Source organism: Biomphalaria glabrata, chromosome 18 (assembly GCF_947242115.1).
Source record: "Biomphalaria glabrata chromosome 18, xgBioGlab47.1, whole genome shotgun sequence".
NCBI lineage: Eukaryota > Metazoa > Mollusca > Gastropoda > Planorbidae > Biomphalaria > Biomphalaria glabrata.
The window spans coordinates 19547367-19574197 of record NC_074728.1 but is presented as its reverse complement, the minus strand read 5'-3'; the positions used below and the strand labels follow the sequence as shown (position 1 = coordinate 19574197).

The 26831-nt window shown below is 37.7% G+C and overlaps 2 protein-coding genes across 2 annotated transcripts in view; both read right to left on the bottom strand.

The window, feature by feature from the left end:
- Positions 1–6877, bottom strand: part of LOC106065198 (uncharacterized) — a 44267-nt gene extending 37390 nt beyond the window's left edge. Inside the window, exons 1-6 of the mRNA XM_056017870.1 lie at positions 6756–6877; positions 6074–6240; positions 5654–5732; positions 4920–5041; positions 3652–3761; positions 2309–2467 (exon numbers count right to left, since the gene is read on the bottom strand). Coding sequence (XP_055873845.1) covers positions 2309–2467; positions 3652–3761; positions 4920–5041; positions 5654–5699 — 437 coding nt within the window. The 5' untranslated portion in view covers positions 5700–5732; positions 6074–6240; positions 6756–6877. The remainder of the gene's footprint in view (positions 1–2308; positions 2468–3651; positions 3762–4919; positions 5042–5653; positions 5733–6073; positions 6241–6755) is intronic.
- A 4393-nt stretch (positions 6878–11270) lies between these two features.
- Positions 11271–26831, bottom strand: part of LOC106050639 (uncharacterized) — a 32188-nt gene continuing 16627 nt past the window's right edge. Inside the window, exons 11-21 of the mRNA XM_056017650.1 lie at positions 26071–26281; positions 24931–25027; positions 24108–24155; positions 23111–23143; positions 21974–22120; positions 20771–20846; positions 19473–19564; positions 16665–16808; positions 15527–15622; positions 13525–13609; positions 11271–12340 (exon numbers count right to left, since the gene is read on the bottom strand). Of these exons, the coding sequence (XP_055873625.1) occupies positions 11602–12340; positions 13525–13609; positions 15527–15622; positions 16665–16808; positions 19473–19564; positions 20771–20846; positions 21974–22120; positions 23111–23143; positions 24108–24155; positions 24931–25027; positions 26071–26281 (1768 nt within the window). The 3' untranslated portion in view covers positions 11271–11601. The remainder of the gene's footprint in view (positions 12341–13524; positions 13610–15526; positions 15623–16664; positions 16809–19472; positions 19565–20770; positions 20847–21973; positions 22121–23110; positions 23144–24107; positions 24156–24930; positions 25028–26070; positions 26282–26831) is intronic.

Genomic DNA, 26831 nt, shown 5'->3' with positions numbered 1-26831 from the left:
TTTTGTTAGATAAATATATTGTGTATAGTTTTAGCGACGGTAAAAGTAGTGACGTAGTAAGACAGACTAATGACGTAGTAGACGTAGCGGTTCTCAACCTTTTCAGCTCGGCGACCCTTTTTACTATTCCCCACCATGTGGCGACCCCCAACCGTAAATATTCTAAAGTAACAGCGCTTTCGATAATGTTATAAAAATCGTAATCCATAGTTCTGTTGGTCTTAGGCGACCCCTGCAAAATCGTCATTTGACCCCCAAGGTGGTCGCGACCTACAGCTTGAGAACCTCTGACTTAGGCGAACAAGAGACCCACATGGCGTTATGTTAGGAAGACTAGACGGATTTCCCAGTGGTTAATAAAGTCTCAATTTATAGAACTGAATGTTGTTATCAGCTATATTCAACTTGTAATGTTCTGTGGCTAATATTAATTAATAATTGATACATAGTCGAAGTCAGATTAGATTAGCCTACAACACTATTTTACCAAATTTAAACACATGACTGAGCCAAACGTATTGATACAACTACGATTAGTATAAGTAGACACACCAAAGCACAGTATATTCATATGTATTGTTCTTTGTTTCTAAGATAAGATTAAGGATACAAGACTGATGATGACATTACAGCTTCATAATTGAAGTCTGTATGATGGTATCTCTCTAGCTAGTTGAAAAAAAAAGGGAAATAATCGTGTTATTTTGACAGTACATGTCCTTCTTTATTCAGTTGTTTGTGTGATGACAGACATTCTACCCACGTATCACACGAAATGAGATTCACTCGAGCATTCTTAGATATTTGACTTTTGGTTCAATCTGTGGGTATTTTACATCTTTTAAATTTTGATATGAACCCGTGAAACTTCCATCGTGGCCGAAGCGAAAATTTTCAATGCATGGCCAAATTTTCTGAATAAAATACACAAAAACACTTTTTAAAAAACAAAATGTAACATCAATGCTTTTATTCAAGGGGCGAACTAAACATTTACGATTATATATCTTACTAGTTTAGAAGTTATTTCCTATTTTTCGAAACCAAACAAAATAACTAATTAAGAATAATTAATTAATTAAAATAACTGTGGTTTTTTTTTTGGTTCTTTTTTTTAAAATAATTATTGTCACCATTTTTAGCTTCATCCCAGAATGGACTTAAGAGAAGTAACGTGGACAGTAACGTACAAGTACAAAATACCAAAATACCTCGCGCGATATCTCCGAATATAAAAAAAAAAAATAATTTCCTTCGTCCGAATCAAACAAAATAATTAATACCAGTGGTTGGTTATTTTTTTTTTTTTTTAAAGGATTTGTGAATTTTCTTCGATAATGAGTGATCGTGCAAAGTTTCAACTTGATCCTAGAATGGGAAGTGGGATAAATCATGTGTAAAAAGAATCTACCCAGATAGCCAACTTAAAGTAGCGAGTTAATATGAGCTTTGTATAGATCTATATAAAAAAAATATAACATTTTCACCGACCCTTCACAATAATTTGTATTATGCAAGATGGTCTCATAGAAACGTGCTCAGCCTCACACATCTGGGGGCTATGTGGCTGAGTGGTTAACCTCTTGGCTTCCGAACCTGTGGCCCTGGGTTTGAATCTTGATGAAGACTGGGATTTTGAAATTGGGTTTCTTAGGGCGCTCCCCTGAGTCCACCCATCTCTAATGGGTACCTGACTTAAGTTGGGGAAATTAAAAAGCGGTTGGACGTTGTGCTGGACACATAACACCCTGCTCGTTAACCATTGGCCAAAGAAAAAGGTGACCTTAACATCATCTGCCCGCAAGGTCTGAAAGGGGCAACTTTAACTTTACTTCCTTTGCCTCATTTGATAATTTTTCATCCCTTCTTTCACGTTTCAGAAAGTTGGCAATCAGCAGACGGAGAGATGGTCAGTTGGTTTCCTCTAATTCAGAACGGGGGGCTTATGTTTGATATTGGTGTTTGAGGCCATAAAGATTCGACTTAAAGCTGTTCAGTTATCCGCTCTCCTCCCTATTAAAAAAATTTCATTTGGTAATTTGCTTTGAATTTATCGCGAGAGGGGCCAAGGAAGAACTATTGTGGTCTATATATAAAATCCAGTACAGAACCACGACCTTTGAACACAAAATATTTAGCTCCGACCTTTGAGACTTAGCAATTGAACCCTGACCTTAGATTCTAGAATTTTAAAAATGCGTCAACATAATTTTATGTTACAAATCTATTCCAGAAAATGTTCGCTAAAAATGTTTTATGTTATGATTTGCATGGTTTCAACGAGTAATTACGAAAATGCGTGCCTTACTCTAGAGTAACTACGAAGTATTTTTTTCCCCAGCCTATGACAGGCAGGGCCGTAAACGTTTCTAGGAGGTTGGCATTTTCCATCATGGTCACCAAGACTGCAAAGGGTTGAGTCCCTATCAAGCGATACACCCATCTCACACCATTGGCGCTTTCTAACCTGAGGAAAGAGAATAAATTTGTAGGTTGCCGGATTTATCTTCTTTATTTATAGTGGGCCAGATTTATATTCTTAAATATAGAGGGCCGGATTTATCTTCTAAATGTATAGAGGGTCGAATTTACCTTCTTATATTAATAAAATACGGACTTTACTTTATAAAAGAAAAGGCCATAATATATTTTTAGGTATAGGCGCCATCTATATGTCCTGATATTATTGTCTGTGCTATATTATAATAGTACCTGGTTACCGAGGCTCGCTCGGTTGAATGATTTGTCACGGAAAGATGATATTTATGTGAACTAATTTTGGAAACATTTTTGCTATAACGAAATTGAGAGATCGGAAAGCAACTTTCAATCCTAAGGATAGCTTATTGGTTCTGTTATATAGTTCTAAATATCATTGTCCATAGCGATTTAACTAAAAAGCCACTACAGTCTTGCAAAACTTTTATCCAGTCGTTTTCCATTTCAGTTTTTGGATAAAAAATAATGCCTCATATTGGCATTAATAAAAGTCTTAGCAATGTGACTGCTCAAATGTTTACATTCATTTAAGTATTTTTTGAAGTCAGTGCTTGAAATGTAGGACAATTTATACAGAACTGTTGTTCTGTTCTGTATTTAATTATGGAAATAATTTAGCATCTCTTGATTACAGGGTAAAGCTTTTATTTCGTAACCAAGTAAAATGCCACATTTTTCCCTGATCGATATGAAATTAAGTATTGAGAAAGTTAAAATGCGAAACAAAGAAAGAGGTTAGATAACAAAAAAATTGCCCTCCCACAAATCCGGCCCTGTATATAAGTACATGTATTGATATTTCGGGCATTCGTTTTTATAGTTTTAAAAATAAATAGTAAGTTAAATGACAGACAGACAGACAGACAGATATACAGATAGATAGATAGATTTGATTTAATTTTGAGTTTAGGCATATCGGCACAATTTAGATAGATAGATAGATAGATAGATAGATAGATAGACAGATAGATAGATAGATAGATAGATAGATAGATAGATAGATAGATAGATAGATAGATAGATAGATAGATAGATAGATAGATAGATAGATAGATAGAATTTGCTCAGAGTTAGGGGTCGACGTCAGGTCCTGATTCAGAGCAGCACCCAGTACATATTTGCGAGTTCTCAGTAAGCCATAAGTACACCCACCCAAAATAGTTATAGTTCTTGACGAAGACCTTGGCCTTGTCAGCAGGCAAGTCGATCGTGGTGTTAGTGATAAGATCCGGATTTAATGCCCAGTGGGTTAGTATCCTGACCTAGAAACAAAACGAACAAGGCTTTAGACATTGTTGCGCTCTGGAGCTTAAGAGCTATGTGGGTTATGCCTAAACCACGACCTAGGGACCAAATCCTTCCTTTGAATCGGTATATCAATTCCGTTCATTCCAGTGGCGCTACGAGCCATGGAGATCTCTGGCCTGCTTCAACACATCCCTCCATTCAGATCTTTCCTGGGCCTTTCGTCTCCACCCCCTAACCCCAAGCTGTTGTAGACCTGCCTCCACATCATCAATCCATCGCAATCGGGGTCTGCCTTTGGGTCGCTTGCCTTTTTTAATTTATTTTTTTTTTTGCTCCTCTGTTGTCTGACATTCTTTCAAGGTGACCTACCCAACGTAGTCTGTTTTATTTTATTTATGTCACTATCGGTGAGTGAACATACAATCTATGGTGCCATACAGGATGAAACAGGGTGGAGGACACGCACTAACCATGAGTTATATCAATTATATGAAGACCCACCAATAGTGAACGAAATAAAAAAGAACAGACTACGTTGGGCAGGTCACCTTGAAAGAATGTCAGACAACAGAGGGGCGAAAATCGTATACAGGCAAAAACCAAAAGGCAGGCGACCCAAAGGCAGACCCCGAATGCGATGGATAGATGACCTGGAAGCAGATCTGAAGCAGCTTGGGGTTAGGGCGTGGAGACGAAAGGCCCAGGAGAGTTCTGAATGGAAGGATGTGTTAAAGCAGGCCAGAGCCCTCCATGGGCTGTAGCGCCACTGGGATGATGATCGGTGAGTGAACATACAATGAACATATCTTATGGTTAGTTCCTCTCCCTTCTCCCTGTTTCAACTTGTATAAGAATACAATTAACAATAATCATTATTTTTTCAATCTAAGTGTTGTACAATTTTGTTTTCTTCCTATTATTTTTGTTTTGTTTTTTTTTTAAACTTGATTTCATTTTATTTCTATCTCTCCTTCTGTCTCTCCTTCTGTCTCTCCTTCTGTCTCTCCTTCTGTCTCTCCTTCTGTCTCTCCTTCTCTCTCTCCAACCCTCCAGTGTTTCTTCACTTACTCTTTCATCTCTTCCTCCCTCTCTATCCCTCTCTCTTCTTCTTCCTCACCTCCACCCCTCTCTCTCTCATTTTCTCTCTCTATCTCTACGTTTATCCAGCCTACCTGGCAGTCATCCGCTGACACCATGGTGAGCGTCAGTCTCGGGAACATATTGAAGGCGTCATGGTTTAGTATGGAGGAAGGGGTCGAGATGACAAACTCTTTCCCTTCGTTGGTACTGACAGCTGAAACATTTCACACGGGGACTACACACATTTAGAATATATTCTAATCTAAAAGCTTATTTAAAGGGGAATAACCACACAAAAAAATATGCCATTTATTTCAATATTACAGGAATAATCTCCCTTTAAAGATAAAAGAAAATTAATTAATTATCAATAATTTATAACTAATAGGTTAATTATTTAATTGAACTTTGTATGGTGAACGGCTGTGGACTATGTGTGCAAAATTTCAACTTTATCCGACAATGGGCAAAAAAAAAAAGGGGGAGGGGAAATAACGCAAACAAAACGTAATAAGGGATATAACTCCACAAATACAGCTAAATCACTCAAAAAGTGGTATGTATTTCGATATGAAACGAAATAATTAATAACTAGTAATTAATTTATTAATTAGCAAAGTTTATTTTTTATCGATTCATGTATTGTTAGTTTAGAGAAAAAAATAATAGTGTTAAGTTTAAACTTCATCCTATAATGGTGTGGGAGAAATAACATGAATATAATTATACCAGACAGACAGAGTGAGCTGATATGACCTCCGTAAAAAAAAAAAGCTTACACCTAAAATTGATCTAAATAAGGTTTTGAGTTAATTTTTTAACATACCTAAACTACGCTTGACGAAGATCATTAAATACAGGAAGATGAACATTGCAGATGTCCTCTAGGAACTAGAAAAAAATGGCTGCTTTCCAAAGAAACAAAATAATTTAATGATCTTATTCCTTAAACTTAAACCTTATTATAATAATAATAATAATTGTCTTTAAGTAGAAGTTTAGTGTTTCTCGTTGCCACACCCAGCACAGATATTCAAAGTTGTCCGGATGTGGTTGGTTAAAGTCTCTTACAGGCATCTACATGCGCGTCTTCCGGTCTATCTCTCAGACTTTGCAAGGCATCTTCGTTTCATAGTACTAAAAATATATTTCCAGTGAGTTCTGAGGGCTTGGCTATATGATCAGGCATACTTTATATACTCACAACGAGGGAATTTAAACTACACAGTCACACTGCATCGCTTACCAAGTTTAACAAGCTTCTCCTTCCCTTTCTGGTTTAACCGCTAGACACTCGATACTCACCTTTGTTCCTTCACCAGCTGGTTTTAACAGTTCTGCTGGACCAAATATCTGAACCACACTTGAAGGCCAGGAATCGGACAAATTCTCACAGCTGCACAAGACGCATACCTTTGGAAGCAAGCATATTGTAGTTAATAAGAGCTCAAACACTGGGGTCAAAACTAAATTCTGTCTACAATTATTATAATCGATTGTCGAAAATGTTACATTTAGCTAGATCTAAAGCTAATAGTATAATTAAATTTAAGCAATATCTACTATTCTATCCATCCCTAAGGCGCTATAGTTTACTTCATCTTATCCCACCATTCTGATAGATCTATATCCTGGACTTTACGTCCCATGCCTGGACTGTCCGCTGTTGTTGATCTGCCGCTACGTCATCAAGCTACAGTACTTGTGGTCTGCCTTTAGTGCGCCTGCGTTTCGTTATTTTGCATTATCTACTATTATCTCTCTCTTCATATATATCGATATATTTCCTCAACGATAACTTGATAGTTAAAATAATATGATAAATAATAAATATGTCAAATCTAAATTTTAAATGATTAAATGTAGATCTAGATTTAAATGACCTGACTAGCACATTTTAAGCCTATAGAATCTACATATAGATTTACATTATTCGATAAATGACTTCGATCGGTTGTACGCACAGGTCAAATAGTCAATGAGTACAAAAAGGCAAGGCAAACCCTTTCATGTTGTGTAAGAGATTCAGAGACAAATATAGTCTAATTATTTATTTAATTTTTTTTTTGTTTTGGTTGTGCACTTAAAAATTTGAATTTTTTCCTTTTACAACGAAACAAATTTAACCATTTTAATTGTGCAAATGAGTGCATTCCTGTTATTTGTGCACACCAGTAAGACCAAGAGAATCATGTGTAATGATACTAAAATCAGTTTTGTATTTTAAACAGCTAGCCTTTATAATGCGTATAATGCTAGAGCTTGAAATTAATTTTTTTTTTTTTTAATTGTTTTTGTATAGCGTACGATGGCTTCGGCATTGACCCAGCCACCTGGGAGACAGAAGCACATCATGGCCTCGCTGTGAAAAGCGCCAGAGAAGAAAAGAAAGGCCAGTGACACTAGCTCCAGCGGAAATAACCTGCCCCAGTGTGCAGCCGAGCATTCCGGGCTCACATAGATCTCACCAGCCAAATGAGGAGGCACAAAACCCCAGTGCAAAGCCCTCAGCCCCCTGGATAACAAAAGTGGTCATCATCGAACCACGATGGGCGAAATATAATAATAATAATAACAATAAAGACTATAACAACTTATATCCTGCTCAGTGTGCTATGGTCCAATTTCTTTGAAAACCAATGAGGGAAAGGAGTATCTGGGAGGAGTATCTGGGAGGAGTATCTGGGAGGAGGTTCACGTGCTGCTTTTAGGCGTCCAGCAAATACTACTCTGCTTAAGTCTGGTTTCGATCTCAAACCCCTTATCAGTAGCCAAGCGGTTTTTGCCACTAAGCCAAACAGCCGATGCTTATGGGGAAACGATTGCCTAATGAAATGATAACCTTGACCTTTTACCTATCCCTTAGTCTGTTGGACCGTTGGGGCACAAAGCAAGACTCGTCGACCGTCTTTCTCCATTCGCCCTGTCTTTTGCCTTATTTAGAACCTCTGTCAATCGCAGGCACGTCAATTCTTTAATGTTGTCCTCTCATCGCTTTCTTTGTCTGCCTCTTCTTCTTTTTCCTGGTACTTTCTCTGAAAGAAGGTCTTTGCGAGCCCCGAAGATCTTGTAATATGGCCATTAGCACTTCTAATGTCTTAGTTTTTGTTTTAAGCAATGTACACACACGGGGTACACACAATGTACTTTTGATGAAGGAGGGTTTAGTTTGTCTTTATTATAAAGCTTATATCTTCTTCTTCTTCGTTCTGATTGTTATATTGTTGAGTTCAGATGACCAGACCAGTGATGCCCAAACTAATTCGACCTGAGGGTCATTTTAAAGTCCGACACTCGTGTCGCTGGCCACATGACCGAAAATGTACAAAAACGAAATGAAAATGACCATAAACAATTTTATTAGAAATTTGTTGATCTAGTAGGCCTACTTAATTAATTAATTAATCATTAGTAATTTTATTTATAAAGCGCTGTTAACAAACAAAATGTAGGCTCAAGGCGCTGTAATAACATTACAAACAAAAAACACGAGAGCTAAAATGACAGTTAATCTAAAAAAGTTTTAAACAGATAGGTCTTAATGTTCTTCTTAATTAATAATATGGGATATTACAAGTTTATATTCTTTTAACGTGTCGGAAACCTGCGTCACTTCTTTACTTATAATGTGTGCAACATTGTAGCTTTACCAACACACTCATTTTTCTTGTCTCATTTTGCTCAATATTCCCAACATTCTTCCAATCTCTATACGTAGTTTAACAATCTTTTATTCGCAGCTCAAAGCAAGGATATTGTCAAATGTGTTTTATAATCCGTTTAGATGTTGTTGTTTTTTAAACGGCCAAACTTTACAAAACAAATTTGTTGGCTTCCACCACATAGTTAAGATCCGTTCTCTATTCATGTTAGATTCTACATTCAGAGTTCTTTTTATTAATTTCTTTGGCGCTCTCATTTCATATGCCTACGAATGTTGAATGTAATTGTACCAATCCATCAGAGAAACGTCAGGGCCCTAACTTAGGTGAAGTATATTTTTCAACTTTTAGTAGGAAAAAGGGAGGGAATTTTATATACTTTGATCAACGTTTCGCGGGCCGGATAAAAAACGTCATGGGCCGGATCTGGCCCGTGGACCTTATTTCGGACATCACTGGACTAGATCAATATATGCGATGAACTCTGCAGTGGTTTCTAAATCAGGGAGCTCTCCTTATAGTTTTCTTTCTATATGGGTGTTGGGGCCATTGTCTTGTTTTGGCCTCTTGGTAAAGAATGCAGTTTTGAAGGACATGGTCAGCATTCTCTAGTAACACTCCACATATGCTGATTTCACTGGTTCCAATTTTGAAATTCGGGAACATATGTTGTGTCATTCTGTTGTGTCCGGTCCTGAGTCGAAAGATCAGACGTTGTTCTTGTCGGGATAGCTTATAATAGGCGTCATCTTTCTTGTGGTTCGGATGAGAGCTTGTCCATTTCTCATTTATTTTATTCACTATTAGTTTCTTCATTTCTTCTGGATAGAGTGCAATGTTTAATTGTGTGCTTGCTCTCCCACACTTGGCAAGTGTTTCAGCTTTCTCTTTCTCAAGCTTATATCAACTCACTGTATCTTGAACACGATATTGAGATTATCAAACGTGTTCCTAATAACGATAAAAGAGTAGTATAAGATTAGTATAATATGTTGAAATCCGAGTTTTAACTGAGACAATTATTGATGATACAGCCCTTCTTTAACAGGTCATACCAATCTGCCTAAGAATGTTCTGGTGTTTACTTCGGACGGTTTCGAGAACAATGCGACACACGGTGCCGCCACTGCATCGAGGACGATGAAACAGTAAACCATTTTCTTTGTGGATCTCGCACTCTGCATGAAGGGTGATCAGGATTGCAAGGATGTGAGAGGGAGAGAGAAAGAAAGAGAGAGAACTAGAGAGCGAAATAAAGAAAGTTATCTGACGAAAATTGAGCAAATGCTACATGTGACTCGGCCAGGAGTCAATTGCGGAGATAGAGCCACAACGTGACTCTGCCAGGAGTTAGTTGCGGAGAGTCACAATGTGACTCTATGTCGAGCTGGGAAGCCACCACGTAACGTAGTTGCTACCGGGCGTCGCATGAGGTTTGCGGGACATGTCCTTCGACAGAATGAATTACGCGTACCAAGAGTTGCAACGACATGGAGGTCAATAGGAGAAAAGCGCAAACAGGGACGTCCGCGTCTAACTTGGCGCCACAGTGTTTTTAGGGAACCTCAGAGCAGTGAAGACTGGCTGGGAAAAGGCTGCAGACATTTGCCAGTGACAGTTTTCTATAGAGACAGCTTGCTGCACAATGCGAAGTACAGCGCAGGAGGATCTAAGTAAGATATCGACAATGTAATTTTGCGTGGGAATGTAGAAAAAAAACAACCTTGTGGTCTATGGTGTCATGTGGCCAGCACAACGACCAACCGCCTTTACTTTTCCCCAACTAACGTCAGGTACCCATTAGAGCTGGGTGGACTCAGAGGCACCCGAAGATCCAGAAATTAGAAATTCCAGTCTTCACCAGGATTTGAACCCGGGATCCTGATTCAGAAGCCAGCGCTTTACCGCTCCTTTAAGTAATGTAGAATAAACAAAACAAATAAAAAAAATTAATAAATAACAGTGCTTAAACAACAATTATGTTTATTTTAGGAATCAACAATTGAAAACAAATAATTTGCGTTACATTGTTTACAGCATAATTCTTCACACACACTAGCATTATATGTTATAGTATAAGCTCTATAATATAGGTAATATCAGGTCTGCTTATTAGAGTTTTTAAAATCATGTTTCTAAGCATTTCACGTTATCTATTAGATTATTCAGACATAGATAGCTACGCGCAATAAAAACATATTTTATTGTAAAAAGAAAAGAGAATGAAAATTATTATTTTTGTACTCATGCAAAAAATTAAGACTTGACAAAACGCTCAGACACTCTGGCAGCTCGTGTGCTAATGGTAACTAGTCGAATAGACAAAACGTTAAAAGCAGATGGTTTAAAATTGGAAATGGCCGAGTAATATAGTCTTCGTCTTCAGAACCGGGGAGTTTCGAGTTCCAACAGGGAAAATGACCGTGATTTTAAACTTACGGATTTTTAGGAAACCATCTTCCCCCTAAGTCAATCTTACTTTTGTGACATACGTTGCAGAAATAAGGTGGTTGGCCGTTAAGCGTCGGCCTTAGAATCACATAACTTTTACTACATCTGTCCCCATATAGTGCAAGTTCTAAAGTGGGTACTTTTAGCCATGTTTCTTAAAATATTTCATTTGTCATATATTATGGACATTTTTATTTTGGTCTGAGAAGTCGTAAGATAGTAACAAATAAAAAGGATAAGAAGGAGCGGCCAAGACTCATTCATTTATTATGTAATAACGAGTTGTGTTTCAAATTTGTTAAAATTTTAGTTTAGTGATCGGTCTTCAATATTAGCGAAACGTCAGCTATAATTATGTAAGAAACAATCTCTTAAAGGGTGTCAAATGTATTACATAGTTTTTCGAATAAGCCTTCACATTTAATTTAATATTCTGTTTCAGAACCAACAAATCTGGAAATAAAACATCGTCATTCAGAATGTAGAAAACGCATGCATACCAAACTGTTACTTATATATTTTTTGCCCAAATCTCGCGGACAAAGCCGATTTTTTCTGTCAGGTCTCTTACAGTTTTCACTTTAACGTCTAGTCCATATATCCATAATTAGCAATGCGGTATATAAATAAAAAACAATAATGTAAAAAAAAAAAAGAATCCTTAGAACTGAAAGTATGTCAACATTCTTTCTTTTATATTCTTGACAGGTCTTGGGGAGACATCTGTTGGGTCTCTGTCTACTGTACTTTCTCCTGGCCCCATCGTCCCTGTGTCTGACTGCGCCAGTTTCGAGGTGGATGACGCGAACGAGTTGAGTGACTTGGCGGATTTGTGGACATTTGTCATCGATTTGCTGGATGGGCCAATGGAAATGGCTGATTTTTTCGCTTTCGCGTCAGGACCAATAGATTTTGTCAAACGGCGAATGGAAATCTTCGATTTGGTAGGTCGAATGATGGAAGAAATCGATTTGGTGTGCTTTCTAGTAGATTGTTTCGAGTTTGATGGATTAAGGCTCTTGGTGCTTGCTACCTTACTGCCTCTGGGCAAGTCTACACTCGAGGTCAGGCTTGTCTTAACAAACTTTGTGATGACTTTTTCATCAGCGTGGCGAGTGGGTCGGGCAGTTTTTCGAGCGATGAAGTTCGACTTTAAGGAAGGGGTTGCTTTGACAAACTTGGATATAGCAGACAATGTCCTGGACGATGCTTCTTTGGCTTTAATAGGTGGTTGGGCTGGTTTTGGAATTGTGGTATCCTTTTGACTTTTAGCGGTGGCTATCGATGCTTGTGATTTCGCTGTGGTCTGAGAAGTGTAGGACTTGCTTGGCAGACTCTTGAAGAACTGATTCTCGGAAAAAGGAAATGCTTGCGTGCTGGAATCGCTGCCTCTCTTTTGGCTGTAAATATCAAATGATACGTTTTAGTTACTATACAAATGTTACATCGGTGAAGGTTTTTAACATTAAATCAGTGGCGTAGCTAAGGCGTGGAGTAGGAGGATAATTTAAAAATCCTTAATTCAAGTATATATATATATGAAGGAGGCGTTGTGATTGAGTAGCAAAGCGCTTGGTTTCCAAACTGATAGGTCCTGGGTTCGAACCTCAATGAAGAATGGGACTTTGAATTTCTGAATTCTTAGGGCGCCCCCGAATCCACCCAACTCTAATGGGTACCATTTGAAATTGTCATGTAGAGTTGTGCATCGCACTTGGAACCCTAAGGCCATCAAAAGCGAACAAGAGCTCCCTTCCACCGACCTGAATGAACAGCGCACACCTCACATACGCCGTTCTGTCTGACGGGGGGGGGGGGGGGTGAGTCTCGGGGATAAACTCGAAGTTTAGTTTTGCATTCACTTCCGGTGGACACCCCGGACTCGCGGACTAGAGACGTGGCCTCAGGCTGCGCCACTGGGACACCCGCCATTTTTAGTTTGATCTACCAGGATAACCGTGCGGGACACGCCATTGATGTAACGCCCCCCCCCTTGAGGGACGGCGCCTGGACGTTGACAGATCGCTGTGGGAGCTCCTTGACATCCACGCACAGTGCAATGAGGATTCTCTTGCACCCTCTTAGGCACTCCCACGGGAGCCTTGTTTTGCTACCCTTTAACCTAGCCGTCTCCTCTCACGACCGTTTCCACCTGGGCGCCAGGATGAGGCAGGGTAGCGTGCTCGCGCTAATGGGTACCATCTGAAATTGTCTAGTAGAGATGTGCGTCGCACTTGGAACTCTAAAAGCCAACAAAAGCGAACAAAAGCTCCCTTCCGCCGGCCTTAAGTGGGCGGCGAGTTCCTCCTTCCCGCCACCCTGTTTGGCGGGGGATGAGACTTGGGGGTTAAACTTAAGTTTGATATGCGTTCACTTCCAGCTCTTGCACCCTGTTAGGCACTCCCTTCTTGTTTTGCTACCCTTTGGCCTAGCCGTCCCCTCTCACGACCATTTCCACCCGATGAGCCACGATGAGGCAGGGTAGCATGCCCAGGCTAATGGGTACCTGGCAATAGTAAAGCATCCAAACTGACCTGAACTATTTATTACCTTGTGGAAACGATATGTCCTCCTTGCTGCTTACCTGTTAAAAATGAAAAGTGCCATCGCCGCACTTGGTACAAGCAACATAAACAGGAAAAAGAAGAAATGGGCGCCGTCGGGGGAAGCTGTAGAAAGAAAATAAACGATACAATATGTAGTGATTGTATTTATAGTTAGAATTTTTAATTCTTAGGAGAATCTTAATTGTAAGTGAGAACAAATTCTATGTTTATTTGTTTTGATTTCATTGGCCTGTTAGTTAAAGTAGAGTTACGGCCCTTGAAAATTGTTTTTGTTGTCAGAGGTCTGAGTTTTAGACTAGTAATAGTAGAAGTTCTGTAGAAGGCAGTTTTGATAGTTTGTTGTATGTTTAATAGTTCAACATTTGTTTGCGTTGTTTACAGTTACAGTTCATTATGATTGCTTGTATTAAACTTATTTTAGTATTCTTAATGAACCCCTGGCGTCTCTTTGAATTGTTGAAAGACGTACGTTTATGTGTCCATCTTATCTTATCTTATCTTATATAATACAGACGTTACTTCAAAAATTAAGATGATTACGTCCTACGCGTCATGCATTTAGTCATGCATATTAACCAATGACTTAAATTCTGCCAAGTCACTGGTTTTCCTGGCTAGCTCTGGCAACCCATTCCATGCTATAATAGAACTAGGGAAGAAGGAGCTTTTGTACACATTTGTCCTAGCATATGGGACAAGGAATGTGCCTTTCAGAGTATTTTATTAAATTTTTTTTTGTATTTGAAGATTATGGTTCAGTGTTTTATTTACTCTAGTCAAATGTGAATATTCGTTTGTTATGGATCTCTCTGCTCTATTTTGTGTCTGTTCCAGTTTCCTAATGTTTTCTTGAGGGGTCCCAAACGGAGGATGCATATTCTATTATTGGCCTAACCAAGGTTAAATAACATTTTAGTTTTATGTTCTTTTTTGATTTATAGAAATTTCTTTTACTAAAACCTAATTCTTTGTTTGATTTTTTTTTATAGTTTCATCAATATGTGGATTCCATGACAGTTTTTCATTTATTTCAAAGCCATGTCAGGAGCTCACAGCACAACACTTTCAGCAAATTCTCGGTTCTTCTAAATCTCTTCTCTATCAAGTTTTGTAAAGGTTGTTTTTTTTGTTCAAGCTTTAAAGTTGTTGTTATTTTGTATTAATTAGTTAAGATAATTTATTTGTATCAAGTTGTAGATTTTTGTTCCACTTTGAGTGTGATCGAGTTACAATCCGAGCCAGTGGCGTAGCTAAGGATTTAGAGGCCCGGGGGAGCGTGACCTCTTTAGGGGCCTTTGCAGTTTGACATTGGACATCATGACATGAGATAATGGCGTAATACTTAATGTAAAAACAAAATTTCGGACAATTATTTAAGCCCCCCCCCTCCCTCAAGTAGGAGCCTGTGGCGATTTTTAAATTTGTACTCCGGTCCACCCACCTTAACTACGCCACTGATCCTAACGACAGAAAAGGAAACATTGTTTGAGATCTGGGAAGAGTCCCGAAAAGCCCTTGGAGTCTGAAGACTCATGAGTCGCCCTGAAATAACTCACCGTTGTGGAGGCTGCCCAGGTCGGAACAAGCACATGAAAGGGCAACTTTACCGTTGTTTCCTAATTAGCCAGGTTCAGGTTATATAACATAGACATAAATATATTAGGTATTTTTATCTTGTATATAATTATTATATATATGCTATATCATTCAGAGTTTTTATTTTGCTTTACTTTTCGACAGTCCCAGCCTTCCGCAAGAGGTTTAGTATAGTGGCGGGTAGGGGTTCGAACCCGCGACAATCGAGATGACTGTCCACAGCGCATACCAACTGACCAAGCAGCCATCTTTTTCTTATTCCGAATTCATTTTAATAAAGAAACATAGTGTATTCAGGGATACAATAAAATATATTTTTATATATATATATATACATTACATTATATATACATTACATTAGATATGCTATTATAGCTATTGGAGTAGAAAGTAAAGGTCAAAGGTTAATAGGGAAAGTCTTACTTGGACAAGTGCCGAAAACTCTTTCAGTGCAGTCATCTTGACACTTTTCCAGACATTTCCCAGTGCAGTCTTGTCCGTAACTATACTTGGAGCAGGCTGTTTTAACAGATCCAATTAATTATAGCAATTTAAAAGTGTGAAATTTTAACAAAAGAAAACATTTTTTTAAACATTGTAGTAAAAAAAGGAGTTTTTTTTTTCAGACAAACTCTAAGATGCCCCCCCCCCCCCAAAAAAAAAAATAAAAAAAATTCACACACATAACTTGAAATAAAGATAGGTTTTAGTGTTTGCTGTGCATGTAAAATGACTAGCATGTTGCTCTTGTTATTTAATGCCTGTACGCTTATTAGTCTAAGAATGTAGAATCTGAGTTTGGTTTTACCTTAAAAAGAAACATTATTCCTAAATTACTAAATAACTAACTAAATAAATCATTTGCAAAAATGATAACAACTCACTCTGTCTTTCTATCTATCTGACTTGTAAAAGTGTGTACACGTTATTTTTCCCATATTATAGTTTTTATGTAGCGCTACATTCATGCTCAGAGCGCTTTTTGGTCCAATCTCATTTGTGAACCAGTGAGGGGAGGGGGTATCTAGGAGTTGGTTTTCCGTGCAGCCTCAGTAAACACAAGTCTGCCTGAGTCGGGTGTCGAACCTCGAGCCAAGCCAAGCCAAGTTCAAGCTTGGCCTCTCGACCACGAATCAAGTTGAAACATTGCACAATTATTTATTGTCATAGACAAGACATGAATCTATTTTAAATATACAATTAGTGAAATAACTACTGGTAATTTTTTTTTAATACCAACAATGGAAATTAATTATTCAGTATTCACATATATCGCTAAATTTGTAGGGTTTTTTCCCTCTAAATAATTGTTGACGCTATATCTCCCACACACATTCTCCGATCAAGTTACTACCTTAAAAAATATTCATTTTACTTAACCAAATATGAACGAATAAGATATAACAAATTATTTAATAAATTATTGGTTATTTTTTTCACATCGAATAAGGGAAATAACTTTTACATTATGGATTGAAAAGGTTGTAAGCACGGCTTTGTTTCCCTTAGATACGTTTTTTTTTTTAAGGATTGCTTTATATTTTGATTCTTGAATCCTTACCTTCTGAGCATGATTCCTGGGGCTTATGGAAGCCACGGCGGCACATTAAGCACACTCCGGTACGTTTGTCGCAAGGGAGAGCACAGTTTTTGCAATTGTTCCGACAATCTACACCCCAACTGTAGTCCTCACAGTCTGCGTATGCTAAATTATCATAGAACAGTAATAATAATTGCATTATTACGGTAATAATAGTAATACTATTTAGAATAGTACAGCGCAAAAGTACAAAGGAAAAAAATATGGAAAATAGCTTAAGATTAAGCGACTGTGTAACCAAAATTACAATATTTAAAAACCCTAGCTTAAGTGACTATGGATCTAACACAATAGACAATGTGGCCTCTGCGAGCTAAAAAAGTGGAACAATTGAATTAGCAGACATCTTCGTGGACCGTATCAGGAACCCTATTAGTAAATGATCTTGTTGAGATTACTCCTTAAAGCAAGTTGAAGAAAAGCGGGCTAATAAGGACAACCTGTCCCCGAACAAGAACAGACCCATTGACGCACATGGACCAGTTCTCTCTCTTTCTCTCTCTCTCTCTCTCTCTCTCTCTCTTTCTTTATCTCACTTTTTTCCTTTTTTCTTTCTCTTTCTTTCTTTTTTAATTCTTTCTTTCCCTTTCTGTATTTCTTTCTTTCTTTCTCTCTCTTCATCTCTTTCTTTCTCTCTTTCTCTCTTTCATTCTCTCTTTCTTTCTCTCTTTGTCTTTCTTTCTCTCTTTCTTTCTTTCTCTCTCTTTCTTTCTTTCTCTTTCTTTCATTCGTTCTTTCTCTCTTTCTTTCTCTCTCTTTCTTTCTTTCTCTTTCTCTCTTTCATTCTTTCTTTCTCTCTCTTTCTTTCTTTCTTTCTCTTTCTTTCTTTCTCTCTCTTTCTCTCTCTTTCTTTCTTTATCTCCTTCTCTCTCTTTCTCTGTTTCTTTCTTTCTCTATATTTATCTCTTTCTTTCTCTTTTTCTCTCTTTCTTTCTCTCTCTTTCTCTCCCTTCATCTCTTTAATTCTTTCTCTCTCTTTATCTCTTTCTTTCTTTCTCTTTATCTCTCTCTCTCTCTCTCTCTCTCTCCCACATCCTTGCAATCCTTGTCCTGATCACCAATCATGCAGAGTGAGAGATCCACAAAGAAAATGGTTTACTGTTTCATCGTCCTCAATGCAGTGGCGGCACCGTGTGTCGCATTGTTCTCGAAACCGTCCGAAGTAAACACCAGAACATTCTTAGCAGATTGGTATGACCTGTTAAAGAACGGCACTGTTGCAGATCGGCTGTATCATCGACAATTGTCTCAGTTAAAACTCACAGCGGACTGCAATATATTATGTTCTTCTTTTATCGGTATTAGAAACACGTTTTATAAGGCGACTGAGAGGCGACTTCAGACATTCACTTCAGATGGGTTTCAAGTTCAAATCCTAATAAAAATGTTAAAGTTTACCTTTCAGACCCTGTGGTCTATAGGGCAGATGATGTAAAGGTCATCTGTTTCTGTAGCCTACGAGGGTGTCATGTGGCCAGCACAACGACCGCCCGGTTTTACTTTTCCCCAACTATTGTCAGGTACCCATTAGAGCTGGGTGGACTCGGAGGCGCCCAAAGATCCCGAAATAAAAAATCCAAGTCTGCACAAAGATTCGAACCCGGGACCTCCGGTTCGGAAGTCAAGCGCTTTACTGCTCAGCCAGTGCGCCTCCTCAAAAACTTATGAAGACCGGTATTTTCAGTTAGGTACACGTAGAGTCCACCCATTATCTATATATATATATAATTCTCTTCATGGTTCAAGTGTTTGGACACGCAAGAAGTAAAGGAAAGATCACTCTTTTATTTCTGCAAGTCGGACGGACTAGAGTTACCCTACGAAAAAAAAAAGAGGTTGAGGGAGAACAAGTAATCTACTATGTATATTCACCCTTCACTAAATAGCAGGGCCGGACTTAAGCATTGTGGTACCCTAAGCGAAACGGATTTCGCTTGGCCCAGTTTTGGGTAGGGATACGGATTATAAGTGAAAATTAAGAGTTTATGTTAGAAAATACATTAGTCTTTGTATTTATATTCATTCTTTACTACGTACAGAATTATTTTGCGAGCCTTGCGTGTAGCGAAGTCATACAGCACATCATAAAAATTATATTTCCTACATAGATCATGCTCAATATCAAGAATTACCAAATGTTTCAATCTATCTACTAGTATTGTTGACCTTAAGGAATTCTTCATTAGTTTAAGGCGCGAGAAGCTTCTTTAACAGATTCCACAATTACGGGTATGGCTTAATGCAGTTTTTTTTTCATCGCGCGTAGGATTGGCGTTCTCCATTTTGAATGACACCCCAAAATTACTAATTTTGTCTTTATATTTCAGGAAAAATATATTTTTTTTTTAATTTTTGAAAAGATTTTAATAATTTCCGAAGATTTCCATGACGTTTTCGTATATTTTGCAATTTCAGAAGATTTCTTTTGGTAAATCAGGGGGCTAGGCTGCGGAAATTTAATTTAATAATTTACACCTAGAATTAGCGCGGGTCCACTGCGGTCGCATAAGTTGCATTGGCCTAAGGCCGACCCTCGTTAACCGTCTGCTACATAAAATAACTAAATAGAAAAAATACTTTAAAAAAAAAAGCATTTACTAACTATAGTTGCATCAATAGGTTTTCATCAGTTATGAAATTAAATTTGTTATAGATCTAGACTAACAATAAAAACAAAACATTTATAAAAATAAAAAAAAAGTGAGGGGGGGGGGGGGAGGGGAAAGGACATGGACTCGAACTCATGGCTCAGAAAACTCTTGCACTTACATGTAGGACAGTCAGCGCTACTGGTGCAAGTTGAGTTTCTAGTTTCTACCTGCTGCTTACAGTTGACGGCACTCTCATTGTTTCTGCAAAATCTTTGAAAAACAAATTGTTATCTGTTGTTGTTTTCTTACAAAGCTGGTGTCAACTGCGTCTGTCTGATAAAAAGTTTGCACATTCTTTTTTTTCTCCCATTTCCCATTCTCGAATCAAGTAAAAACAATTATTTATTGAGCCTCAAAAGACATGAATCAATAAAAAAAAAAATCAAACAATTAGGGATTTAATTATTGGTGGTTTCATTGATTTCGAAATAGAGGAAATAAATGCTACTTAATGGGTAAAAAAAGGAAGACAACAATGAACGTTATGAAACTTTGGCATGTCTCATTGCATAACATTACCATACATGCATTCAAAAATATTGTATTATACATATTATTTGGAAACACCACTGCTTGGCAATGTCATGTTATCAAGGCCGGTCTTAGGCCAATGCAACCTATGCGGCCGCAGTGGACCCCGCACTTTCATAGTTCCCGCGCGAATTCTAGGTGTGAATTATTAAATTAAAGCATTTTAACTTTTTATTAAAGGGTTCCTGGAATTCTCCTGAAATTGAAAAATATACGAAAAAGTCATTAAAATCTACTGAAATTATTAAAAATATTCTGAAAACTCATGCAAATTTCATTTCGGGATGTCATTCAATATGTAAAACATCAATCCTACTTGCGATTAAAAAAAAAAAAAAGGCATTGTCAGCTTTCATTTAATAAAAATAATAATGCAAATTTTATCCTAAACAAGAAATTCAAATACTTAATTTATTTTAGTAGTCACTGGCATACAAATATAGATCTAAATCTATCTCCACCTCTTCAAAAAATCAAAAACGATATTTTGCTTGTTAATAATAAACCTAAAAGGCAGATCTGAGTGTTTATCGGCTTTTTGTTTGAAACCTGCCATCTACTGTTGCTTAATTTGACAGTGATTTTGTACTTAGTAAAGTATGAATAAATGCAAAGATAAATTTTATTTTCAAATATCAAATTTTAATTTTCACTTATTATCCTTATCCCTACCCAGGCTGGGCCACGCGCAATTCGTTTCGCATAGGGCTGTAGGACCGGCCCTGCATGTTAATTTCCTAAATTGTAAAAAACGATGCTTGTTGTTTAGGTCAGTGATTTTGTATATGATCTCAGAATTCTGCTGATGGAAACGTGATTTAACACTTACAGGGCTAATAAAGAGAAAGTGTAGCACTATTTCTGACAAACAAAAATGAATCCAACCTCTCTCTGATTTCATTCTGGTCATTACAACCTCTAGGGCAGTGCCAGTTGGTCCATGCGAAGTAAACAATGTCATCTGTAGACCGAAAATAAAAAGGAAATTTACATATGATCTTCTAAATGCGAATAAATATAAAGATGGTGGACGTCTGAATGGAAGGCAGGAAAAGAGAGAGAGAGAGAGAGATGGAAAGAGAAAGTTAGAGAGAAAGTGGAGCGAGAGATGGAGAGAGATGAAAAGTGAACGATGGAAAGAGAGAGAGATGGAGAGAGAGTGATACGGAGACAGATTGAGACAGATGGAGAGAGATGGGGAGAGAGTCATATGGAGACAGATTGAGAGATGGAGAGAGATGTGGAGAGAGTCATATGGAGACATTGAGACGGAGAGAGATGGGGAGAGAGTCATATGGAGACAGATTGAGACAGATGGAGAGAGATGTGGAGAGAGTCATATGGAGACATTGAGACAGATGGAGAGAGATGGGGAGAGAGTTATATGGAGACAGATTGAGACAGATGGAGAGAGATGTGGAGAGAGTCATATGGAGACATTGAGACAGATGGAGAGAGATGGGGAGTGAGTCATATGGAGACAGATTGAGACAGATGGAGAGAGATGTGGAGAGAGTCATATGAAGACAGATTAAGACAGATTGAGAGAGATGTGGAGAGAGTCATATGGAGACAGATTAAGACAGATTGAGAGAGATGGGGAGAGAGTCATATGGAGACAGATTAAGAAAGATTGAGACAGATGGAGAGAGATGTGGAGAGAGTCATGTGGAGACAGATTAAGACAGATGGGGAGAGATAGAGAGAGATGTAAAGAGAGAAGGAGAGAGATGGTGAGAGATATGGAGAGACAGAGAAGGTTTGAGATGAAGAGTAAGATTTAGAGAGTGATTGGGAGAACGATGGCGAGAGATGAAGAGAAATAGATTGATGAAGAGAGACTGAGATAAATATAGAAAGAGAGGGACAGAGATGGAGAAAGATGTTTAGTTTCAGAGATGGAGATATGGATAGTGAGATAAAGACAGATGGAATGAAATGAAGAGAGATGACGATAGAGGTAGAGAGAGTTGGAGGGAGAGGAAAATAGAGATAGATGGAGAGAGAAGAACATAGAGATTTAGAGATAGAGGGAGGGAGAGAGGGAGAGAGATACAAAGAGAAATATAAACAAAAGAATGTTCATACCTATGGTGGAGTTTACATTTCTGGCAGTAGTGTTTGGATTTACTGTCTTTACAACGGAAGTGGAAGAAGTCGTCATTTGAAATGGTTTTGGAGACGTGAAATAGATTGGCTCGGTAAAAGCGCAGTCTACAATGTTCATCGGCTTTTCTGGAGCAAGAAATAACACATTTAATAGTTGCTTTTTTTTTTTAATTTAACAAAACGATTTCTAGAACTTATTGAATTTCCCACACTTGTTGCTTAAAAAGGTCAAAGTAATGAATAGAATATCTAATATGATTTCTTTTTATTTAGATTCTATAAATATTTCACATGACACTTACATCCTCTTTTTTCTTATATTTTAGTTCGTCCAATATGTAGCATCATCCGACCAGCTATCACTGAGACTGAACGGCTCATCTAACTTATCTTATATAATACAGACGTTACTTCAAAAAAGAAGATGAGATGATTACGCCCTACGCGTCATGTAAGAAGACGTCTATATTATATATTATTTTCTCGATGTGGTTTTGAATTTTCCATGTCACCAAAAGTGGTTTTGTATTTTAAAAATTAAATGAAAATTCCCTCTTTTTTAAGACCGTGTGAGTTATAGGGCAAAGGATGTAGCCGTCTTCTAGTAATCTAGTTACGTATTTAATGCTTTTTTTTAGATTTCTTTAGCAGGCCAGGCCTTAGACATGTTAAGGCCGCGTGAAAATGGCTACGAAATAGCATCGGAGGCCCCAATTGTTTTAAATTGAGTCCGCCCGATTGAAGCCCTCGCTCTTACAACTACAAGCCAAGCTAGATCCTGCATTCTAAGGGGACAGAAATGCCGTAGATCAGTGTTTCCCAAAGTGGCGTACGCTTTGGAGGGGGTACGCATTAAATCTCAATAACCATGCTCATTTTTTTAAAATACACATTAATTATGTTCTGTTAATAAATTAAAGTGTTGAAGTGGGGGGGGGGGGGGGCAGGGGTACTCAGCATTACAAAATTTATAAAAGGGGGGTACACATAGGTCAAAAGTTTGGGAAACACTGCCGTAGATAAAAGTAATAAACCTGAGCCCCATCAATGCGCACGCATATTTTGCACACTATTCTATTCAGGTCTGAGAGAGATTTAAACTGGAAACACACTTACCTGGCATATACTCATTGATAATATTTCGCGAATCTGTAAAAGTATTGTAGTACTATGTTCAGAGAAAAGTGCAAAAGATATAAAAAAAAAAACCACTTTAAACAAGAAAAACATTAGGAAGTACATTTTAAAAACACAATAACTCCATTATAAATATAAAAGAAATATTATTTAAAAAAACGGGTTTCGAACCCGTAAGTTGTACACCGTCAACTGCTTCAATGATCGGAGTTACCGAGTCAGTCAGTTGGCAATGCATGCTTTTGCAAATATTTATTAGTATTATCGTGTAAGGTACATCTAGATATAGACATAGACCAAGACCCGAGACCTATACTTGTGAATTAGAGGTAGAAACTAGATGTAATCTATATTAGATTTATGTATATATAGCTCCTCCTTCGTGGCCGAGATAGTCCTTTTGAAAAACGCGATAATCCTTTCAAAACCGATGTTGACTCTAGATCTAAGTCTAGTTCTCAAGTCAAATTTTATTTTATTTATTTTTTACTATGAAAAATTATAACGTCGTATTAGAGTTGTCCACATGTGGCCAACGAACTAAAATTCTTTTCTCAGCTATATACATCAATTGTAAAATTTCTAGGAAAATCGTTAGAGCCTTTTTTTTAAGATCAGCGTCCGTGTCCAGGTTCCGTGAAAGTTCCTGAAGGTACCTCGAAGTTTACAATTTCGTATACTTAGGATTGCATTGTGAGAATAAATATTCCCTTCACAAAATAAAATAGCTTTTTGTTTCTTGATTAAACATTCTGCCTGGCCATGTTTATTTCTTGACAATGAAAATACATTATACATATCAGATATTTATATTATGATTATAATTCATTAATTTTAAGAAAAACCACAGTAAATTGGGCTAATGAATGCAACTCATTTTAAGGTTGTGGGGTCGATGCAAGTGGGAAATTTTATTGCATGTCTCGCGATCAATGAAGATTGAGAACCGCTGTGAAAGGGGAACAATGTTACTTACAGTTTATTGGTCCCAGGTCTTCATCAATCTGATTATCTGCATCATCATCTGTTTCAAGAAAGTTTTTGATTATTGATATCTACTGGAATATCGAACCCTTCCCACGAAAAGGGGATGGCGGTTTTCAGGAAGATACATATTTGAGATTTGGGGTTTTTTGGCACATCGGGACAATTTAGGCCATGTCATACCCATAATCCATAAAGAGTTACTTCCCCTTTATAGCTCAAGGGCTAAAAGTTACACTGCTAAGTTATTAAAAATAAAGTCATCTCAAACTCTAATCGTAAACATCTATATAATTTAATAAAAATCTGATGTAAATATGTATATATTTACAAGTACTTTGCCCGATCTATCTGAGATAGATAGATAGATAGATAGATAGATAGATAGATAGATAGACAGATAGACAGACAGACAGACAGACAGATAGATAGATAGATAGATAGATAGATAGATAGATAGATAGATAAATAGACAGACTGATAGATAGATAGATAGATAGATAGATAGATAGATAGATAGATAGATAGATAGATAGATAGATAGAAAAAAGAGAGAGAGAACTAATCTCAGGTTTATAGGTCAGAATATTAATATAAAATATAAAGTGTAGAATAATGATGTATATCAAACTTCATGCGAAGTATTTTGCTTCTGGGTGGGAGGGGGTGGGTTACCATACATTGTTGACATGTGACCTACATGAACTATAAAAACGTTGAATACGCAATGTTAACAGTTTACCTTTTCCATTCATTGTTGACATGTGACCTACATGAACTATAAAAACATTGAATACGCAATGTTAACAGTTTACCTTTTCCATTCAGCAATTCCTCATCCACAAAACTGTCACAATCGTTGTCCTTTAAGTCCTCAGCCTTCATACTGTATGCGTGATCCATCTCACACATCTTGGAATAGGAAGCATAGCAATTAGGTACAAGTTGCTGTCTAGGTCCAATTTAATTCGAAATATAAACAAGCCCAATATATAAAAAAAAACCTTTTATTAAAAATAAAATGTTTTTCGGAAACATTCGTCATGTTCGACATAGATCTAAATCCTTTCAACTAGATGAGTAGCACCCAAACAAAGGCCCGCACGCCGCGGGTCATATCCAGCTAGTTAACTATAAAAAAGGCGTCGCCGTTTTTACGCTGAATAACCCTAGGTGCTGTACTGTACATGCTTACAGCAGACAAGCATAGTCATAACATAAACACTGTACTAAGCTAATAAGGCACTACTATACAGTCAAGCAACCAACCGTGGGTTGTCTACAAAATTACAATGTAAGTTAGCACCTAGCGTCATATGTTAGAACTATTGTTATTAATACATTTTAACACTTTTCGCATTGTTTTCCATAAAATAAAAATATCGCCGATCAAATTTGACAGAAATGTATTGAAAAAGCCAGGTCGTGCGGTATGCGCTCAGGACTGTCGTTGTGTCGTCTCAATGGTGTCTGAATCATACCATGCCCTCCACCTTTTCCCCGTCGTCGTATTGAATTTCGGACTAGGAAGTAGATTATCCTTAACTCTGAAGAACCTTCGGAAACTTTTAAAACATTCAACAAAACAGACATGATTAATTTCTCTCTTTAATGTCTTAGAAAACCCAGCGAAATAGTGGAAGCCGACGGTCGATAACTCTAATATTAATCTAACTCTTTCTCTCCGTTATTATTTTTCCACTCTTCGAAGGAGTTCTTCTTTTTGCTCTTTACTATTTCACTACCCCTGTTATGATTAAGCTTCAATAGCTTTGTTGTTTGTTATCAGAAAATGTTTTATTTTGGTATAGAATTAAAGGGGAATGCAGGCTCTTTTTTATATAACACGAAGTCAAGTTTATAAAATTTAAATTTTATTTAATGAGGTCAAATCAACGATGGGATCGTCGATTAGGAGAGAAAGAGTGAAAAAGACATACGGGATGCTGCTCTACCTTGGCATTGATGTTAGAGGACACGAAGCCAGCGGCGTGCATGTAAGAAGCGACCTGACTAACCCCATGGAGGAAACACCAAAACCTGGCCGTGTTGGAATACAGAAGGAAGGTCACATTAGGTCTCAGGTGGAAGGGGTACATCTCCAGAAGGCCCCAAAGCTTCGTGGGGAACGAGTTGTCATCAGACTGATGAAAGTCCCTCCCATCACTGAAAGACAAACATAACCGTGTAACAAAAGTTATACATAACAAGCAAAGTCATAAATAAGTTACGTATCAGAAATGAAGAGAAGATGACATAATTACATGAGGTATATATATTAGTTATGTGAATGTTAGAAAGTTTTATAACGATTGTTCTAAACTCTAACTGAGGTATTGTAATTCAGAGGCGTAACTAGGAATTTGCCATCATTAGGTGGCCCGAGGGGGGGGGGGCTTGACCTTTTTGGGAGCCCCTGCATTTTGAGTAATATTTAATATTTAATGTAAAAGACACTCATGTGGGGGCCTTCACTAGTATGGGCCCGGGGGATTTTCAAATTCCTCACTCCTTCCCCAACCCTAGGTACGCCTCTGAGTAGTATCAAAAAGTTTCCCTTTCAGTCCTTGCGATCTATAGAGAAGAGGATGTAAGCTCAATTTATGCAAGGGTTATTGGCGATATATAACTAGAATAATTCTCTACGTCGCCCAACCATGCGGGACAACACGCACGCACGCCGACTTTCTAACCTTCCTACCGCTCCCTCTCGCCC